General features: G+C 42.5%; 2 protein-coding genes and 1 long non-coding RNA gene across 31 annotated transcripts in view; 1 reads left to right on the top strand and 2 right to left on the bottom strand.

The window, feature by feature from the left end:
• Window positions 1–1,609, bottom strand: part of LOC122618168 (protein phosphatase 1 regulatory subunit 12A) — a 30,802-nt gene extending 29,193 nt beyond the window's left edge. For 8 of the 27 annotated variants that reach the window (XM_043794359.1, XM_043794358.1, XM_043794381.1 and 5 more), the window contains exons 1-2: window positions 1,413–1,606; window positions 3–559 (exon numbers count right to left, since the gene is read on the bottom strand). In XM_043794359.1, coding sequence (XP_043650294.1) covers window positions 3–257 — 255 coding nt within the window. In that variant the 5' untranslated portion in view covers window positions 258–559; window positions 1,413–1,606. Of the gene's footprint in view, window positions 1–2; window positions 560–1,388 lie in introns of all 27 variants that reach the window. The other 19 variants (XR_006326005.1, XM_043794352.1, XM_043794354.1 and 16 more) reach the window with 8 other exon arrangements.
• A 1,581-nt stretch (window positions 1,610–3,190) lies between these two features.
• On the top strand, window positions 3,191–17,723 carry LOC122615640 (death-associated inhibitor of apoptosis 1). Of its 3 annotated transcripts, none has more exons than XM_043790661.1 (2): window positions 3,191–3,371; window positions 16,177–17,723. In XM_043790661.1, exon 2 carries the CDS (start codon window positions 16,257–16,259, stop codon window positions 17,583–17,585), a length of 1,329 nt encoding a protein of 442 aa, XP_043646596.1. In that variant the 5' UTR covers window positions 3,191–3,371; window positions 16,177–16,256; the 3' UTR covers window positions 17,586–17,723. The 3 variants fall into 3 exon arrangements, with proteins under 3 accessions (XP_043646596.1, XP_043646595.1, XP_043646597.1); XM_043790660.1 differs by lacking the exon at window positions 3,191–3,371 and adding an exon at window positions 8,444–8,814; XM_043790662.1 differs by lacking the exon at window positions 3,191–3,371 and adding an exon at window positions 16,041–16,103.
• On the bottom strand, window positions 7,266–8,488 carry LOC122615641. The gene is made up of 3 exons (XR_006325864.1): window positions 8,351–8,488; window positions 7,761–8,071; window positions 7,266–7,599 (listed from the first exon to the last, which is right to left on the bottom strand). It is a non-coding gene; the product is annotated as an uncharacterized LOC122615641 (long non-coding RNA).
• Window positions 17,724–18,168: the final 445 nt, after the last annotated feature.

Here is an 18,168-nt window from a genome sequence, read left to right as displayed (position 1 = left end):
ACCTGGTGCAGGGCGGTGAGTCCATCGACGTTGGCGGTGTTGATGTCGGCGCCCTGGTCGAGCAGCTGGACGACCTCGTCCTTGTCGCCGGAGAGGCAGGCGGCGAGGAAGACGCAGCCGGAGCTGAACTTGATCCTGCGCCCGTGCTCGTGGCGGGGGGTGGGGGCGGCGCGGTTGGTGTCCGACTCCTCCCAGCGCTTCAGCTGCTCGGCGCGCTTCATCATCGCCGAGTTGTTGCGCGCGTCCAGCGAGGACATCTTGGAAGATCCTTCTTGGCCAGACGGACGATCCTTCAGATAATCCTGCTATTTGCTGCAGAGCAGGCGCTCTGTGAGATCGCTCGACTGATCCAGATGTGTGTAGCTATGTGGCGCTGTTGGATTGCTGCTGTGTCTTACTGTTGTTCCTATTATTGCTTTATTGCGCTTTTGTTTGCAGTGGGAATTGGGTTTTGATTTTGCACTATTTATAGAAAATGCTTCACACTTTCGATTTTCGATCACAACTACACTTTTGCTGTTTGTACTACTGTTGCTGCTGCTTCTTCTTCTCCTGCTTGCTGATTATTATTATTTTACGATTTTTCTATTTTCTTTGCGTGTGTGTGTGTGCGTGCGTGTGCGTTTGCTTTATCAGCCAACTTCTTGGCGTTTTCTTCTCACTCACTCACACAATGCCGCAATCGGAAACGCTCTCTCTCACTCGCTCTCCCGCAAAACAATGCTATTTGTTGTTGTTTAACGCGCACCTTTGTTGTTGCATTCAATGGAAATTACACAAGAGAGCGCGAAAATAGGACGAAAAGTAAGTGTAGTTAACAGGGGAAATTAATATTTTGCAACTGCTTTATTTTGAGCTTCCAGCTGCCGGGCTACATAGTGTTAAGCAAACACATTTTCATATCAATTGAAAACACTTGCAGGCATTTTCACAGCCGCTTGTTTTTTTTACACTTTGTTTATCATTCTTCCTTTCGCGCTCTCTCTCTCTCTCTCAGACACACTCACACACACCCATGCAGTTAGGGCTTGCATACGGAGAGCGCGAATGGCTGGGGCTGCATGTGTGTGTGTTACCAATTTGACATAAATTCAACAGCCGCTACGCTGACGTCGCGAGTAAATAGAACGAAGATGGAAGCGGCGTATTTTTTCACGCGCTGAAATGCGATGATTTTATGTAATTTGCCTGGCTGGCGGAATTGCACAAAAGTCCTTGCAAATGCCCGTGTAATTATGTAAAGGCATTTTTACATCGCCCCACATTTTACATTCCACTCCACACACACACACAAACTCACTCGCCTCACACACAGACGCAACACACACACACGTATGCCGCACACGCACGTAGAAAAATGGATTGCAGTAGAAACTTTTCACACACACCGAAAGACCAAGCGAAAAACGCACCTTTCCCGCGAAATTCCCAGAACTTTAAGTGCTCTCTGGACTTTAATGGCTGCAGGACTCTCCGCTGAAGCGCTCCTCGTCCGCGAGGCACTGGTATTTCACTTTATTTTGCATATTTTCGCTGGCGTTCAAATCGAATTTCATCCGCACGAAGTTCACAGACCAAAATTTTTTGACGATGTGAATCGGAGGGCAGTGCGTGGTATATTCCCAACTGGCATCGACTGGTCACACTTACGGTTCGCCGCTCACAGAATTGTAGATGGCGTGTTTGTTATGTTAATACATAGCGTAGCTGTTATGGACCGATATTTTTTAACGATGTCAATTAAACTATAAATCATTTATATTTTTGAATATTCGCAATTATTCGCCGTATTATCAAATTTTTCCTGTCGCTCTTTTTTTAAATCTTTAATTTTACTTTTAACTTTAAAAAATTTTCAGCGTTGTTTTGACTAACAGAAGGCGATATTTTTAATGATGTGCGAATTCTGTTTTACTTCCTAACAATTTATTTAATTCTTTATTTAAAGAAGTCGTGGAAGATGTGACACAAGATACGTTATAGACTGCTTTTGAATAGGGATCGACTAAACAAGTATGTAGAAGCGATAGATTTTTGATGTTTATTTAGCCAACTATTTGATATTTTAAAGAGCTAGAGTTTTTTAGTGGACAACATAACTAAATAGATAGACACCGTGAATATAGAAATAGTCAGGAACAGAAGAAGACTTTCAGCGTCAAGAAAGGTTGTTTTGCGGCTAATTTAAAGAACAAAACACCAATAATACCTTTGTATTCCAAACTATGAACAGATATCGCTGTTCTTCGACAAAAATCTGAGATTTTAAATGCTCAGTCCACGACAGACGAAGAACAAGTTGAGATTAAGTTTTAAAAATAAATATTTCTAACCAGTTGTTAAAAATATGTTATTTTAAAAAATGTAAACCGAAACAACAAACAAGGACCTATATTATTTTAAATTAATTTATCTTGTTAACAACAAAAAGGGAGGGGAAGAAAATTAGCAAATTAGGCTCAGCTTTTGACTTTTATTGGGATCTCAAGGTTAACTCAAGAAGAAGAAATGTCAGTTAGCCGCTCATTCCGATGAATCGAAATGAACTCTGTTTTGGCGCTGTTACAGTAGCAGCCTGTACAGACCTCTGTTGTATTTTACATCTTTTGCTCATTATTTTAACAGGTCTTGTAATTCAAAATTTCCATCCCGATTTCTAAGCCGGTTTATTCGATAAACAGTGGTTGAAAACTTCGCTATTGGTTTACCATAGACTTTAACCAACTGCGGCAAAGTATCGATATCGGCCGTCCGCCTATCGATATAGCAGTTAGCCAAGTACCTTAAACGGTGTGACCCCATTCAGAATTTATTTCAAACCAGGGCAGCATGCACTTGCTTACAATTGTTTTTTTGAAATTTTAAATATTGAGAAATATAAAAAGCTTTCAAAATAGTTTCTATTTCCCACAAAAAGTTAAAAAAAACAGCGCAGCTTTTAAGATAGAGAGCTGAAAATAGCGATCAAGAGAGCGGACAACCCACCCCCTAAAATAATTGCGCATCGCTTGGGCGGCGAAAAACTATTTCGGCCGTTCCGCCCCGCTAGTTTTCTCTCTTTTCCCCGCCAGAACCCTCTCCCTCTCCAGAAAACCAAGCAAAACAAAACAAATGAGAACGCAAAACCGACAAAACAAATACCTATAGGAAAGTAGGCTATATAGTCGCATAGTTTTGGCGTAGTCGCTGCAAGGCACTCAAACCCACCGGTCGCGTGCACATCGAGTGAAGTACATTTTATAGCAAAACTAGCTTATTTCAAAGCGCTCTTTTAATCTTATCGTAACTTAAACACTTTACGTCTCAGAGCCAAAAAATAGGGGAAAAGCAAATGATAAATTGATACGTTATCACTGCTTAAAATGTCTCTGGTAAGTGAATAATTGTTTTTTTAAGTAGATTAAATTTTTTATAGAATAGATAAAGTACACACACAGTCATTTCCTTATACGTTTCAGTTGTCTTGTGATTTTTTTGATTTCTATGCGATTTAAAAAGGGTTAACTTTACTATAATTGAAAAAGGCTGCATACAAATAGGCGCCGCCCGACTCCCCTTCTCACTCTTTCGCTCCTTTTTTCATTCATGTCCTTACTCGCATAACCACCCCCTGGAAAGTGGACACGGACCCCACCATTCTCTCTCTCTTCCCCTCTCGCTCTCCCGCCGCTCTCTGGCATTTTCCAGTGATTTCGAAAACAATCTGGAGGTCGGGATAGGGTCAGGCTGCAGTCTTATCTACGTCGTTCTATGGGTTTTGCGGGGCCTCTGTGTTACCTCCTACCTTTGAAGGAGATTCGAAAGAGTATTAAATATAAGATTTGGAAACTATCTATAGAAAATAAACCCTTGGATGCTTCCACCCAACCCGAAACCTGCACATCCAGGTATGACGCACGTAGATATTATCTAACATTGCATTCTAGATTGTGCCAGTGTACCTTTTATCTCCGCCGATGCTGAGCTCATTCGCCTCGCATTTCATTCATGATGAAACCAACCCCACCCCAAGCGGCGAAACCCACCCACTCGTAGAACGCTACTAGCTAGAATTTTCCTATTTTTAATTACCGCTCAATGTCACTTCCATTTACAGCGCTGCGTAGGTTTGGATAATTGATGCGATTTCGCCAATAGCATCAGCTGCTTACCTCACTCATTTTACTAATACGAAATTCCACTTGCCTAGCTGCATTCTGCTTTGCGTCATTTTGTGCTTAACTTGGCAAACAACAACTTCTCACTATAATTACTTCCGCTTCTTGTGGCGCCTCGTTCTGTACCGTTGATAAGAACTGGACTTTAGGGAACCAGAAGTTCCTGTGAAACAACTGGCATATCATATTCCAGTCTATTCCTAGTAACGGTGACTAGCCCGGTTAAACAGAAAGATTGCGATTCTTATTCATGAAATGTATGAAGTCACTAGCAAGTTAAATAGAATGCTGTTCACAGCAGTACTCAAACCTCCTTGATCCTGATCTTTGATCTAATCTACCAAATTCCAAATTTCAAGGCTTGTATAAAATGTGCTTATTTATACATATATTTCAAATTTTAACAATTAAACTTTTTTGCTTTTATGTATGTATATAAAACTATGGCATTTCCGAACCCACATTAATGAAATGTACTGATAAGTTTGCTTGGAGTCCCCCTGGAATTATCAAAAAGTAATAGGCATATTCATGTTTTCCAATTACTTTTGAGGCTTTCAGCTTTCAATAAGCCGAAAATAAGAAAGAAAACCATTAAAAAGCCACACGCATCGCAACACAAGGAATATTAAAAAAAAATTATAAATACCTTCAAGTAATTTCTTATCTCTTAAATTATTTAGTGGCAAATATTTCTGAAGTACTACTACTATTTACAATTGAATTATTTATAATTTCGCCAAGCGAAGAAACGTGTTTAACTGTTGCCATCATGACCTTGTCTCCATTATACAAATAAACAATTTCGTTAAAAAAAAAAAAAAAATCTCCATTGACCTAATCCATAAATTGAGTTACGAAATCATTGGATTAAAATGAATTGCCATGGTTACATATGTACATATGGATTTGTTCATACATATATATCATACATATCGTAGAACATATCTCTTTTGAGCTTCATTCATTTGACAGCAACAGATCCGCAGGACACCTTAGATCGGTGGGTTCATTATTGGATTGTTCCACACATCCACATACCCAGAGGATCCTGACAAAGGATCGACGGCAGCTGGCGACGTCATGTGCCGCGCGATCCTTTCACTCAAAGCGGGCACAATAAGGATGAGGACCCCTGCCCCAGGAGCAGATGTTGCTGGCTCCGCTTTCGGCGGTCCCCTGATCGGTTTATACTCGAAGTTGCTGCAGCTGCCGGCACACGTCCGCAATTGTCGATCCAGTTTCTTTCTTTCTTTTTTGGGCCCTGATTGGAGCGGGTAATTATATGGTGGCTAGAAAAGGGACCGACCGACAGGCAGCACATGTTATACGTAATAGGTAACGGGCAATCTAATCGAATCGTGCCCAACTCGGCGGTATGACGGTATGACACCTTTTGCCAATCGCCTCGCAAGTGAAGAGAATGCAAAAATGGCAAACAGGTTTTTAGCCCGCTGGCTGCATTTGGCTGTCAATTAAAAAGCACAGACGAAGCTAGCAAGAGCCATTACGAATAATACAGTGGAACGTCAACAACGACAACTTTCTTTCGAAAAAAATGTAATTTGTATTACGTGGTTATTTATAATCTATAACTGAAACACCTAAAAGTGTGCTATATAATATTGTTTTTGAACCTCAACAGGAGGAATCTGGGAACGACCTGCAACTATGTCATACTTCTGGCCAGCTCATAAATATTTTTTTTAAGTCTAAATATATCTTCTAATATTTAAAAACTAAACAAGTGATGATACCACAAAGTCCTCTGTTACGATTACTCAAATTGAGTCACAAACGCAAAGTTGTTAGTTTTATTATTACATAAAGCAACAAAGTGACTCAAGTAGTTTGCAATACAGCTGTGAAGGCAGTAAGATAAGCCGCTGTAGGCTAATTACACTGTGGATAAAATAAACTGCATGGGTGAGCAATCGAAATCGCAATCACAGTGAGCAGCAGCAACAACAAGAACAACAAGCGAGTGCAACAACTTTAAAAGGCCTTGCAAGGCCGTTTAGCTCTGAGCCAGGGATTTTGCAGCTCAAACTTGTCCGGCGACTCGAGACCCAAACGCTGTGTGGTCAGCGGAGTGATCTTTTGAAACCGCAGGCACCGTCCGCAAATAGAATGCTCATATAGCCGCCACATTTTCGCTTAATTTCCACCAAAAGACCGCCTGCAATAGTGTCGCCTTGCAACATGTCAAAGTCGTCTAGACTCCGCATTTATAGGCAAATTTCTCAAATGCGTCGCGACATCTTCGTGGTAAATTTAGCAGCGTGTATTTATAAAATTTGAAAAGTTCAACCCGTTTGCGGGCGGACGCCATATGCACATGTCGCGCACTGTTGCCGCGTACTTTCCGTAAATGATTCAAACTTGGCAATCTTTTGTATTTCAGTTCTCGAACGTGTCGGCATTTCCCTTGCCAATACAACGTAAATATTTATTTTTATGGACATCTAAAACTCCATGTCATGGGTGCTTAATTAGAAAAGCTTGTAGGACTTTGATTAAAAATATTTCAAGTACTGACTGTTCATAGCAAATCATTTCTTATCATGTACATACAAAGCTAACTGATGCTATTTTGAATAGAGCGAAATTTCTTCATTTTCAATCGACTTTTAGATAAAAGCGCCAATTCAATAAATATACATATTTATTACATTGTTACTCGTAGAGTAAAAGGGTATACTAGATTCGTTAAAAAGTATGTAACAGGCAGAAGGAAGCGTTTCCGACCATATAAAGTATATATATTCTTGATCAGGATCAGTAGCCGAGTCGATCTGGCCATGTCCGTCTGTCCGTATGAACGTCGAGATCTCAGGAATTACAAAACTGTCAGTGTTGAAGATTCTCCTTCGCACTTCCACTAGCTGAGTAACGGGTATCAGATAGTCGGTGAACTCGACTATAGCGTTCTCTCTTGTTTTAATTTCCAATAAGGTTGCGAAATTTAAGTACATTACTTTAAGTAAATACATATATTAAAAAAATAGTTTAACAATACTTAGTGGAATCTTCACATTTAATATTCTTTACCAATCATTTTCTTTAATGTGTTCATTAATATGTATCATAGAAATTCCAGCCATAGACCATATAACCTGTAACAATTACTCAGTATTTGTACTTTGTGCAATATAGATATTAGAGCCAAGCCCCGGAAACCCATTTTCTGTAACCTAAAACCGAAGCAAATAGCTGACTTTTCAAACGACTATGAAGACATTTAATAACACAAAAACACAATTAAAAATGTGCTTTATTCGAGTTGTATATGATGTACTGTTGTTGGTATTGAGTCGGTTACATTACTAAAATTTTTATGGGCCTATCAATCCTAAAGATGTTACAAAGCTTATCATAAAATGAAAGATAAGATTGACACTTCCTATAGATAGCCTGTGAAGACAATCAACTTGGGCTTAACCTGAAAAGATATAGTTTAACCAATATTTCTTTTATATTGCTTGTGATAATCAAATATACATAGGTCGCTAATAAGTTAATAAATTTAGAGCGTGACTAAAATGTATAAAAGTCATCTGTGTCGGACAACAGAAAATGTTAGACCAAAAGATTCTTATCTACCTTTTGTGATAACCGACTTCAGGATATTTCCAGCTGCTTCTCTTCAGCCGAAGGAGAGGCAGGTAAGGCGCAAATGAGAGGGGGGAAAGGTGAGGGCGGAGTGGGAATGAGGTGCATACACAAAAACTGCAGCTGCTGTCTGCTCTCGCGCTCCCTCTCTCTTTCTCGCGGCGTCTGGAAGGAATCGTTTCGTGGGATGAGAGAGAGCGGTAGAAATGCGGTGCATTGACACGCGCCACATCCATCGCCCGGCGCATGCTCTTCGCTCTCTCTGCCAGGAGCATAAAAATCAATGATCCTGTCTGCTGCATCTGCAAGTGGGAAAGAGATGGCCACACAGCCAATAGTAGTACGTCTATTACGGTTTACGTACTAATACTAGTCGTAGTACAACAACACCATGCACTTGCAGTTGCCCATTTCACTTGTTAAACTTGAGCACAATAATAGCCTAACTGTTTGGTTTGAAACAACGTTAATTGGTCCTGCCTTCGCAGACTAAATAAAGTTTCAGCTTTGCGATGTTTTTTCCAAAATTACAGCTGCGAAAGGCCGAACTGCATTAAAAATTCTCCCTTTCGCTCACTCACCCTGCTGCTGCACCGTTGTGTGTCTCTCTCACACGCTGTCAATGCTAACTTCGGCGGCGCTCGTCTCGCTGGTTCGTTTCAGTTCGGAATCGCAACTCGACTCGTAAAGACGCAATGGATCAGTTGTTTTGAGCGCTGTCTCGACTTAAATTTATGCATTTAAAGCTAGAATAAAGTACAAAAAAAAAGTATTTACCCGGACTCAATTGTGATAGTTGGCTTTGTAATTGTTGGCGACACAGCAGCAACAATAAATGCAAATACAGAGCGTAGAAGATAACAGAGAACGTGTGCTTGTCTAAGTGTAACATTATTGTGTTTTTCCGTTCGTTTTGTTCACGGAAAATCAATAGTGACTGTGAAAGCGCATTATTTACCCGATTACCATATCGTCGAATCTCAACGTAGAGGAAATTTTCCAGTGGAAACTTGAGTTTTTCAAGAAAAAGAGAAAAGCCGTCAAGGTGAGCCCCAGTTCCATAGCGTGTAGTGCATAGTATTTTGTGTACCCAAAGCGAAAAAATAACCCCAAAATTTAATGAAAACGTGACATCAGAAGGCAAAGGCAAAAGCTAAAATATATTTTGTTTGCTTTGCTTTTATGTTCACTCGCGCACACACACTGTGTCAGGAAAAAAACACACAGGCGCACACAAGCATACCAGTGTCCAGACGACAAAGTTGTCGCATGCGATTTAACTGTATAAGTTATTTATGTTCCCATTTGTTATAAATACAAAGTACATATATGACTGCAGCAGTATATAAATATAAATTATCAGTAAAGGTTTTAAATTAACATTTCTTTTTAATCGAAAACGTTCATTTATTTTTCGTCGGCTGCGAGCCGTTTGTTGTGTGTTCCCGTTTCGTTCGCCCCGTCTCGCTCACACCCGACGACCGCTGCGACGAGAGATTGTTTCGTGAAAACATGGCGGCCGTAGAGTTGCTAAATACTCGCAGTCTTATTTACTTTAAATTATTTACAAAATTACAAACTTTTGTTTACCCAGCGGATTCGGTGAATTTTTTTGGCTTTCGTAAACATCAATTCAAAATGACACACGCTTGTTTGCACGGCTTTTCTGGCTGTGGAAACACGAAACTTTCCGCCATATGGTAACCCTGTTTTCGCATACGAGTGATTTCATCCAAAATTCCACACCCCGTACTTCCCCCTCGATCAACAATGCTGTTTTAAAAACAACATTCTCAATTGGGCATAATGTGGATGGAGAAGAATAAGGGGCGGTTATTGTACCATACAATGCCATTAATTTTATATGTACATATATTCATCCAAAATTCGGACTACGCAATACACAGTCTACGTCTACGCTTAAAATTAAGCGATGACTATAGCAAGCAAAATATTCCAGTTTACCCAATTTTGAGCAGATTCGAAGGTCACTTTATGTGTCATTCTTCCAACAGATGAGAACTCCATCATGTTCTAATAATATTTAATTGTATTCGACACGGAAATCATTGGTAGATCATAGTGGTTATGGTTCAAAGTAAAAAACCTTTCTAGTTCCCTTTTATAACTTTGAAAACCATGTCTGAACGAGTAATTTGCTTAAACAGCGAAATAGTTTAAAATATAATTTCTTATGGCAATGTATATAGTAACTTAATTTTTTTGAGTGCATTTGAATAAACAGATGACGCGTCAGTTTACTGGGTATATACACATACTTTGCTCCATACGATATACGATTACACTGTGTGTAAGGCACTTCCTCTTTTACGCACACACTCAGTGGCATAATCCGGCCCAACCCACCACCGTGGTGGTATCGCCATCGCCAGTACCACCAATTCCGGACTGTGGAGCATTAGCTTCTTTGTCTGGCACATCCGCTGCTAGCGGAAGTGGTGCACTCATGCGTGTTTTCCACTCTGCAGAAATGGAGAGAAAAAGAGTCGAAAAACCATACCCATTACCATTGCCACAGAGACGAGCTCTGAAAACCGTTGAGCTGTTGCCACTTTTCACTTTGTCTTTTTTGCGCCGAGTGCAGTTTTTATTTTATTTTCATATTTTGCGCACTGTGCCGCTTTTTATGCTTCATTGCTTTGAACTTTTGCGTTCATTTTTCGCGGAACAAAGAGAAAGTCTCGCCAGTCTCTCAGTTTCTCAATTTGAGCTCAGTCCGAGCTTTGGTTTACAGCTCAATACAGTCCGACTTCTATACACAGCTCAACTTCCCTTATCGGAACCCGAGCTTACCATAGCAAATCGTAAGATCATGTGTATTGAAACCGTTATGCCATTCAATATATCATTCCATTTTAAAACCGAAAGAGTACTTTAGTGTAAAACATTGGAACACCCCAAACGCCGTCTTTCTTTTTCGATACTAAGCAAATTTATGAATACTTTTAGGGATAAAGTTATTTTAACCGAACGAAGAAACTATAAAAACGTCTGCTCAAACTGGCGTTTCCTTATAGGGATTCCAAGTTGTGGCCTGTTTTCTCGCTGGCAACGTTGCAGGGCCACCACTTCTTCAATTTCCATTATCGCCGCACCCACACACCATCGATGGTGGTCCCTGCGCCCACATTTCCCAATCCCAATCCCACTCCCACGAATCGGATTCCGGGAGGAGTCGAGACAATTCGTTAATAAAACGATAGATAAGGTGCTTAAGACACAACAAGCAGTTCTCACGTAAATGCTGGGAGTAGAATTTTCCCGAAAAGCAGAATAGAATCTATTGTTTGCTCGTCTGAGTTCCATTTGTTATCGCCAGCAGACGCGACGGCAATCAGCACATGAATGGAAATGGACCAGTCCACAGCGGCCCTTGAAAGAGAATCCCGAACAAGACCAGGCATAAGATGAGGAAAATTACAATTCGGAATTCCCGGAATTCTCGATGCTCGCCAAGCTGAATCATCTCGTTGCCTCCACGACCTTTGAGCCTGGACCGCGTGAAAAACGACCTTTCAGCCATTATTTCCACTAACGAGGGGTCCCCGCATCCCGTCCGCCGACTCCTCGTTTCCCCTGATCTTCATCTCACTTTTCCATGAGATCGTACCCACATTCCAAGTCCCATAGAGATGCTGCTGTGATGATAAATGTTTCGCCATCTCACTCGCACACGACTTGACTCTTCGGGTTTGAGAACAGTTTTCCCTTGGTTTTCCGAGGAAAAACGCTGGCGGCGTCGGCGGCTCTGGTACTTTGAACCAAGCCGCCGTTACTTATTTGGACAATCGATCAATGTTCAATAGGGAAGAGGGAGAAGAGAGGCATTGGTGGAGCGAGAGGGCTATATGGCTTCGAGACAATCTTAATGCATTCTTTAGCAGCTCGGATCGGGGCGCATTTATTATGATTACAATATTGCCCTTTGTTGGCCAGCATCCCAGAATCGCTGTCGCTGTTGTTGTTCCTCTTGTTGTTGTTTCATCTCCGTTTTCTTCTCGTATTATCGACGTCGGCGGTCGTTTTGTAGCTGCATTTCTTGGAAGGCCACAGCACGCACGCTCACGCACACACACACACACACACTCACATACACACAGCCATACACAGACACACTTTCATGCAAGAATGTTCGTTGTGTGTGTTGCATTTATTTATTTTTCTGCATCCTCCTTCTGTGTGCTGTGCGCCCCTCTTCATCATCCTCCTCCACGGATTCTTCCACTTCGGATTCTTCAGCATCATCTTCTTCCTCTTCTTGAGTTCTGAGCACGACGACGACTCATGCTGCAGCAGCGGTGGTAGGGGGGTATCTTCCACCTCGCCCTCCGCTGCCCCTCTTTTAACCCTAGCTCTGTGTTGTTGCTGTTGCCCCTGCCGTATCTGGTATCACCGCATTCCAATCTCGGTTTTTTTCTGTCGATGGCAACAACAACAGCAAGAACGAAAAGAATGGTAAAGTGTTTAAAAGAGTTTCCCACAGTCGAGCTCATGTCTCCGGGGCTCCCAAGGTATAGTGAAAACAGCTGGGGTCAACACTTTAGAGCAAATGAGTTTGTAGAGAATTGTATTAAGCAGTACTTGGTTAGATGGACTTTCTAGGGAATTTGTATTTTTTATTAAGCATTCCCGGATTCATGTAAATTTTATTTAAAAAAAAAATATCTTTAATCTCTTTCTATATCAAATCTAAATTAAAAAGTATAACGCGTGTTAAAAAGTATAACGCGTGTTACGGACAGCAATAAATTTACTGACTTCCTTGATAACAAAATAGGTACTACCATTATACTTAAAAAGTACTTCATTTTGATATCAAAATCCCTGGAATGTGGCTAGAATAGAAACTAAATGTCATAGCGAATATATACCTTTTATAGTATCCTTGTAAACCAAAGATGTTAGGAAGGTGCTAAGACACATATGGGAATATATGTATGCACTCCGTGCGATCCTATTACTTTGCGCTCGCCTGTAGTTGTAGTTACAGAACGCAGACCTTCTCCACGGCTTTGGACCTCTGCGGTTACCTTCACTTACTACAACGATAGCAACAGCAGAACTCCAATCACTTGGGCCCAGCTTTACTTACCCACTGGGAACGGAATGAACTGGCCTGGCCTGGGCTGGCTTGGTTTGGCTGGGCTTGGATCGACTGGGCTTATTCCAATCAGAAAACTCGAAAGGCAGCTCCAACCACTATGCCACTCCAACCCAACTCCGAACTCCAACTCCAGTTTGATTTTCTGTGGCGGAGTTTTGTAGAAAAGTTGCCCGACTGCATTCCATTGGAGGTTCGTTGGTTTGGTTTTGGTTTTGGTTTTGCTCTTGTCTTTCGTGTTCGTTTGTTCTTGTCTTTTTTTTTATTTGAGTTTTCTGTTTGTTGCCTTGCCTTGCCTCCTGGGCCTAGCCTTTTACGTTGGCCTTTGATTATGATTTTCTTTGCTGCGAGTGGTATTTTCTTTTGGTCTCTGGGATCGAGCTCCCATGCCATTCATGCGCCGCCCAGGAGGCCTTGTCTCTTCAGTCGGTCTTCGGTTGGTGTTGGGTGAAGGCTCACGGTTTATCCATCGCTCGATATAAATAGTGTAGTTCCTTGTTATTCGCACAATAATTTTGTAAAATAAAAATCCATTTTAAAGTTCAGCGAGTTTTTTGTATTTTGATCGAAACTGGTAAGTGTATAATAACCTGTATAATTGAGTAAATGCAATTGTCTGGCTCTTGAACTTTTTGCGGAATTTCCTGATAGCCCCGGTGAAATTCCAATAGTCGGTTTGCATTACAATTGTTAATGGGCTTGGCATTCCACAATAACAAATAACAGACGTCGACAGAGGCAGCTGTAATTGCACTTTGTACTGGCTAGAGAAGCAAAACAAACCATAATGAGGGGGCAGCACTGAAGACCGAAGATCCGAATACTCTTGCTAAAAGTCTTTCCCTTTGGATTCATATGAGACATTGTCAATTCATGCACCATGATATTACTAAAATATCCTTCAAATCTTAAGGAATTATCTTTACACATTTGAGCGATATTTGTTTTTGAAGCTAGAGCATCCAAGGCATTGCAAAGATGCAATGCCGCCTAAAAGAGTAGCCAAATTGCAATTGCGATGGCAGACAGCATCTCAAGCTTTTCGTGTGCGTGTCTGTGTGCTGCTGGATGCTGGCTGCTCCACTTCAAAAACAATGCGCAATCTGTGCACAGAAACAGACCCCCATCTGTAGCATCCCCCGATCTAGGAGCATCATCAATATGTACATATATCCCGAGCTCCAGAAGTCAGCATTTGTAAATTACAATTGCTTTTGTTTTTGCTGCACTGTATGTGTACTGTTTTTTTTCTTCTTGCTTTTGCGCTGCGCTGCGCTGCACTCTGTTTTCCCTGTGGTTAGTTGTTTTTCCCATTGATGGTTTCGTCTTTGCACCACATGGCCGTCTCGCTTGCACCGCCAGGCCACCAATATGCATTATATGCTGCGCTTTATGCTGCAAGTCGGGCTCCATGGCGGTGGAACTGGAGCTGGAGCCATAGCCGGAGTCGCCGAGTGCGCCGTCGCCAGAGTGGTTTGACTGCATTCCATTAAAACTTTCTCACAGTCGGCTAGCTCGGAGTGCTCCACAGTGCATGGCACTGCCAGCTTACCCGCCGATGGCCCTCTGGCCCCCAGTGCCTTCACCGCCCGATCCGTTGCAATTGTTTGGCGAGTTTGGCTGGTTTGTGGTTGAAATTTGGACTTTGAACACTCGGGCCCCAACTCAGCGGTCGTGCTGAGCTCTTTTTTTTGTTTGTTTGCTGGTGGCCCAGGCGAGTAAATGTCGAAAAACGGCTGTACAATCTCCTTCGAGGAGACCACCGCAGATACAGTTTAGGTTCCCAGTCAGCAGTCGATAGATAGAGACATGAGGCCATTGATATGATGTTACTTTGATCTTTGTAATATTAATTAAAAAACTTAAACGAGCCTTCATAATTTGCTTTACAAGGACGAAGACTACTTTAAATGATTGTTCTAGTTCGAATTTGACGATTATTTAAAATATATCGATTGGCAAATTCCGATAAATTGACTCGGTAGATATACAATCTTGCAATGAACAGTTGTATAAAGCAAACTAATATTTTTAATAGAAACACTTAATAAAAAGCAGTTAGTTAAACGCATGTACATATATGCTTTTCCTGTCATTACTATAATTGCCAACACAACAACTGACGAGCAATTGAAAATTGCCGCGTGGGCTGCCAGCCCAACGATTAGCACAGTGATTTATTTGTTGCCGCTTTTTGTAACTACAAGTTTTTTGTTATTAACTTTGAAATTGTTTGCTCGGTGAGTCAGACAAGTATCGTTATCGAGTGTTTTTTTTTTCTGGCGCCACCCATTCGCCTATGATAAAACACCACCCTCTTAGCACCCCACAGCAATCCATTCGGTGGTGCTGTTTTGAGATTAGAATACTAATACTCGCTGCGATTCGGCGCACTGCGAAAACGAGCGGTTGTAACATTGCGTACTCTATGGCACTACGAATACTTTTTCGGTCGCAACTCGGGAGTTTTTCCCGAAAGGAAAAACCACCCTTGGCTCGAGTGCGAGCGGGACAACCGCTGTGTTTTCCATCATCTAAGGGCTCTTAAAGTTCGTTGATGCTGCATCTCCAGTTTCTTGAACTGCGTTTCAGTTTTCCCTGCATTGTACATACACACTCTGAAAAACGTAGAAGTGCGACGAAGTGTCTGGAAGCTTTGTCCGAGAAAATATTTGTACTTTTCAAAAGAAAGGTAATAATAAAATCAAACAGTGATTGATCGAGTTTATTTTAAAAGCAACGATAACGTAAACACTGTTTAATCGAAATACTCGTTATCATTTAATTAAAGCTGCACTTTAAATGTGTGTAGAATACTTGCTTGGCAGAGTATGCACCCAAATTAATGGTTTTCAATGGAAATTGTAATTTCAAGAGATAACGACATTGTTCTGCCCTAATTGAGTTGTGATAAGAAAATACGTCAAAACAAGTTTTGTTGTCGCAAAAAATGTATGTTATTCACATCCAAATTTATAGGTTTCATAATAATACAACAATTTTGAGTGGGCTTAAGCTTCCCATTGGCGCTATCTACGGTTGACATTATCTACAATTACAATTGTTTGATATAGCGAATTTCAAGTCGTATAAAGTAATCTTGCGATTTGTTGTGCCTGCCAGTTGCTAGCAGAACGCATACAATGTCGGTTTCTCGGAGCGAGTAGAGCCTTCCAAGAGCAGGAGCTTCGAGTGGGATTGGGAAGTCAGGTGTACATAGTCTTATCATGTTGATAACTCCTATCGCCTATATTAACGTATGGTTTCCTTTGTTCTTCATTTCAGTTTCGAGTTCAGAGGCAAGCAGCCGGAGAAGAAATTAAGAATCAGCTATCCAAAAGAGAGAACATCTACCAGAACACAAAATGGCATATGTGGTAGCCGACCTTCCACAGTCTTATGGACCCAGCAATTTTGGGCTAGTAATCGATCAGGTGGATAACAACACGAACGCAACCCAGCTATTCAAAAACAATAAATTCAATAACATAATGAACGATCTAAACCGCGAGGAGGCGCGCCTAAAGACCTTCACCGACTGGCCGCTGGATTGGCTGGATAAACACCAACTGGCCCAGACGGGCATGTTCTTCACACACGCCGGCGACAAAGTGAAATGCTTTTTCTGCGGTGTAGAAATCGGTTGCTGGGAGCAGGAGGATCAGCCCGTGCCGGAGCATCAGCGTTGGTCGCCCAATTGCCCACTGCTGCGCCGTCGCACCACCAACAATGTGCCGATCAATGGCGAGGCATTGGATCGCATCCTGCCGCCAATAAGCTTCGATATCTGCGGCGCCAACGACTCGACGACGACGGTGGAGCTGAGGGAGCATGCCTACGCGGAAGGCCGCATACCGATGTCACACCTAATTCAGTCGATAGGCGTGAATACAGCAAATGCGGCAGCCAGTGTCGCTGGAATCGCATCCCCGCAGCCGAGGGTAATGGTCGCCACCCATGCGTCGACGGCCACACAGGCCAATGGCGACGTCCAGCCGGAGACATGTCGTGCTCCAGCCGCCAGCGGAAATTATTTTCCCGAGTATCCCGAGTACGCCGTCGAGTCGGCACGCCTGCGCACCTTCGAGGCGTGGCCGAGGAACCTAAAACAGAAGCCTCACCAGCTGGCCGAGGCGGGTTTCTTCTACACGGGCGTTGGAGATCGCGTCCGCTGCTTCAGTTGCGGCGGTGGTCTCAAGGACTGGGACGACAACGACGAGCCCTGGGAACAGCACGCACTGTGGCTAAGTCAGTGCCGATTCGTCAAGCTGATGAAGGGTCAACTCTATATCGATACGGTTGCCGCCAAACCAGAGCCGGCCGAGGAAAAGGAGGAGAGCTCTTCAATTGGAGGGGACGTGGCCAGCAGGCAAGCTTCAGAAGAGGAGCAGACATCACTGCCATCGGAGGAGGTCGGTTCGGGGGATGTTGCCCCATCCGTTGCTCCCACGGCAGCCACACGCATCTTCGACAAGATCATCGAAGCGACAGCGGTGGCTCCCCCGTCCAGCAGCAGCGGCTCCACCTCCATACCAGAGGAGAAGCTGTGCAAGATCTGCTACGGCGCCGAGTACAATACGGCATTCCTGCCCTGCGGTCATGTGGTGGCCTGCGCCAAGTGCGCCTCCTCTGTGACGAAGTGCCCGCTGTGCCGAAAACCCTTCACCGATGTGATGCGCGTATATTTTTCTTAAGAGCCCTATTACGCACCCAAGTCCTCGACTTCACCATAAACAAGAGGAAATCCATTTCGAAATGTGTTAATCATAAGCGTAGGAAAAAATGGTGGTTCAACAGGCGATCGCAACGGCCAGCTGCTGGGATGCCCGGCAGCTGGCCGTTGCACTTGACAAGATCACAAAGCCTGGTAGTTTATGTAAGCCTACATTGTAATATTAGCTTAGTACAGCACTTCTATGCGTTATTTATAATAAAACTAATATATTACCGAAAACTCATTGTCGTTATGCCGTGTGGCTGTGCCACGTCGCTGGGTTCACGACCAATTTCGAAGAAGTATCAGGGGAATCATTCAGCCACATTGGCTTTCTGGATTGCAATCAGTTTTATAATACTGTTTTTGTGTGGTTTGTCAATTAAGACGAAGAGCGAGCAGGGAAAGCAGTTTATCAACAAAAATTTATGAGATTAAGTGATAAAGAGCGCTTTGTTAAAAATTTCGAAATATTTATTGCTTTGTGCAGAAACCTTATCGCCTGCAGTCGTTGCAGGTATGCGATAAGTATAGTCCACAGATCAACGTATATAAAGCGTGGC

This window comes from Drosophila teissieri, chromosome 3L (assembly GCF_016746235.2).
Source record: "Drosophila teissieri strain GT53w chromosome 3L, Prin_Dtei_1.1, whole genome shotgun sequence".
Taxonomy (NCBI): Eukaryota; Metazoa; Arthropoda; class Insecta; order Diptera; family Drosophilidae; genus Drosophila; species Drosophila teissieri.
Note: the sequence above shows the minus strand (reverse complement) of the source record. Positions and strands in the feature narration are given on the sequence as shown.

Bases quoted from the DNA above. Each gene is read 5' to 3' on its own strand.
- LOC122615640 (XM_043790661.1), top strand. From the start codon at position 16,257: ATGGCATATGTGGTAGCCGACCTTCCACAGTCTTATGGACCCAGCAAT.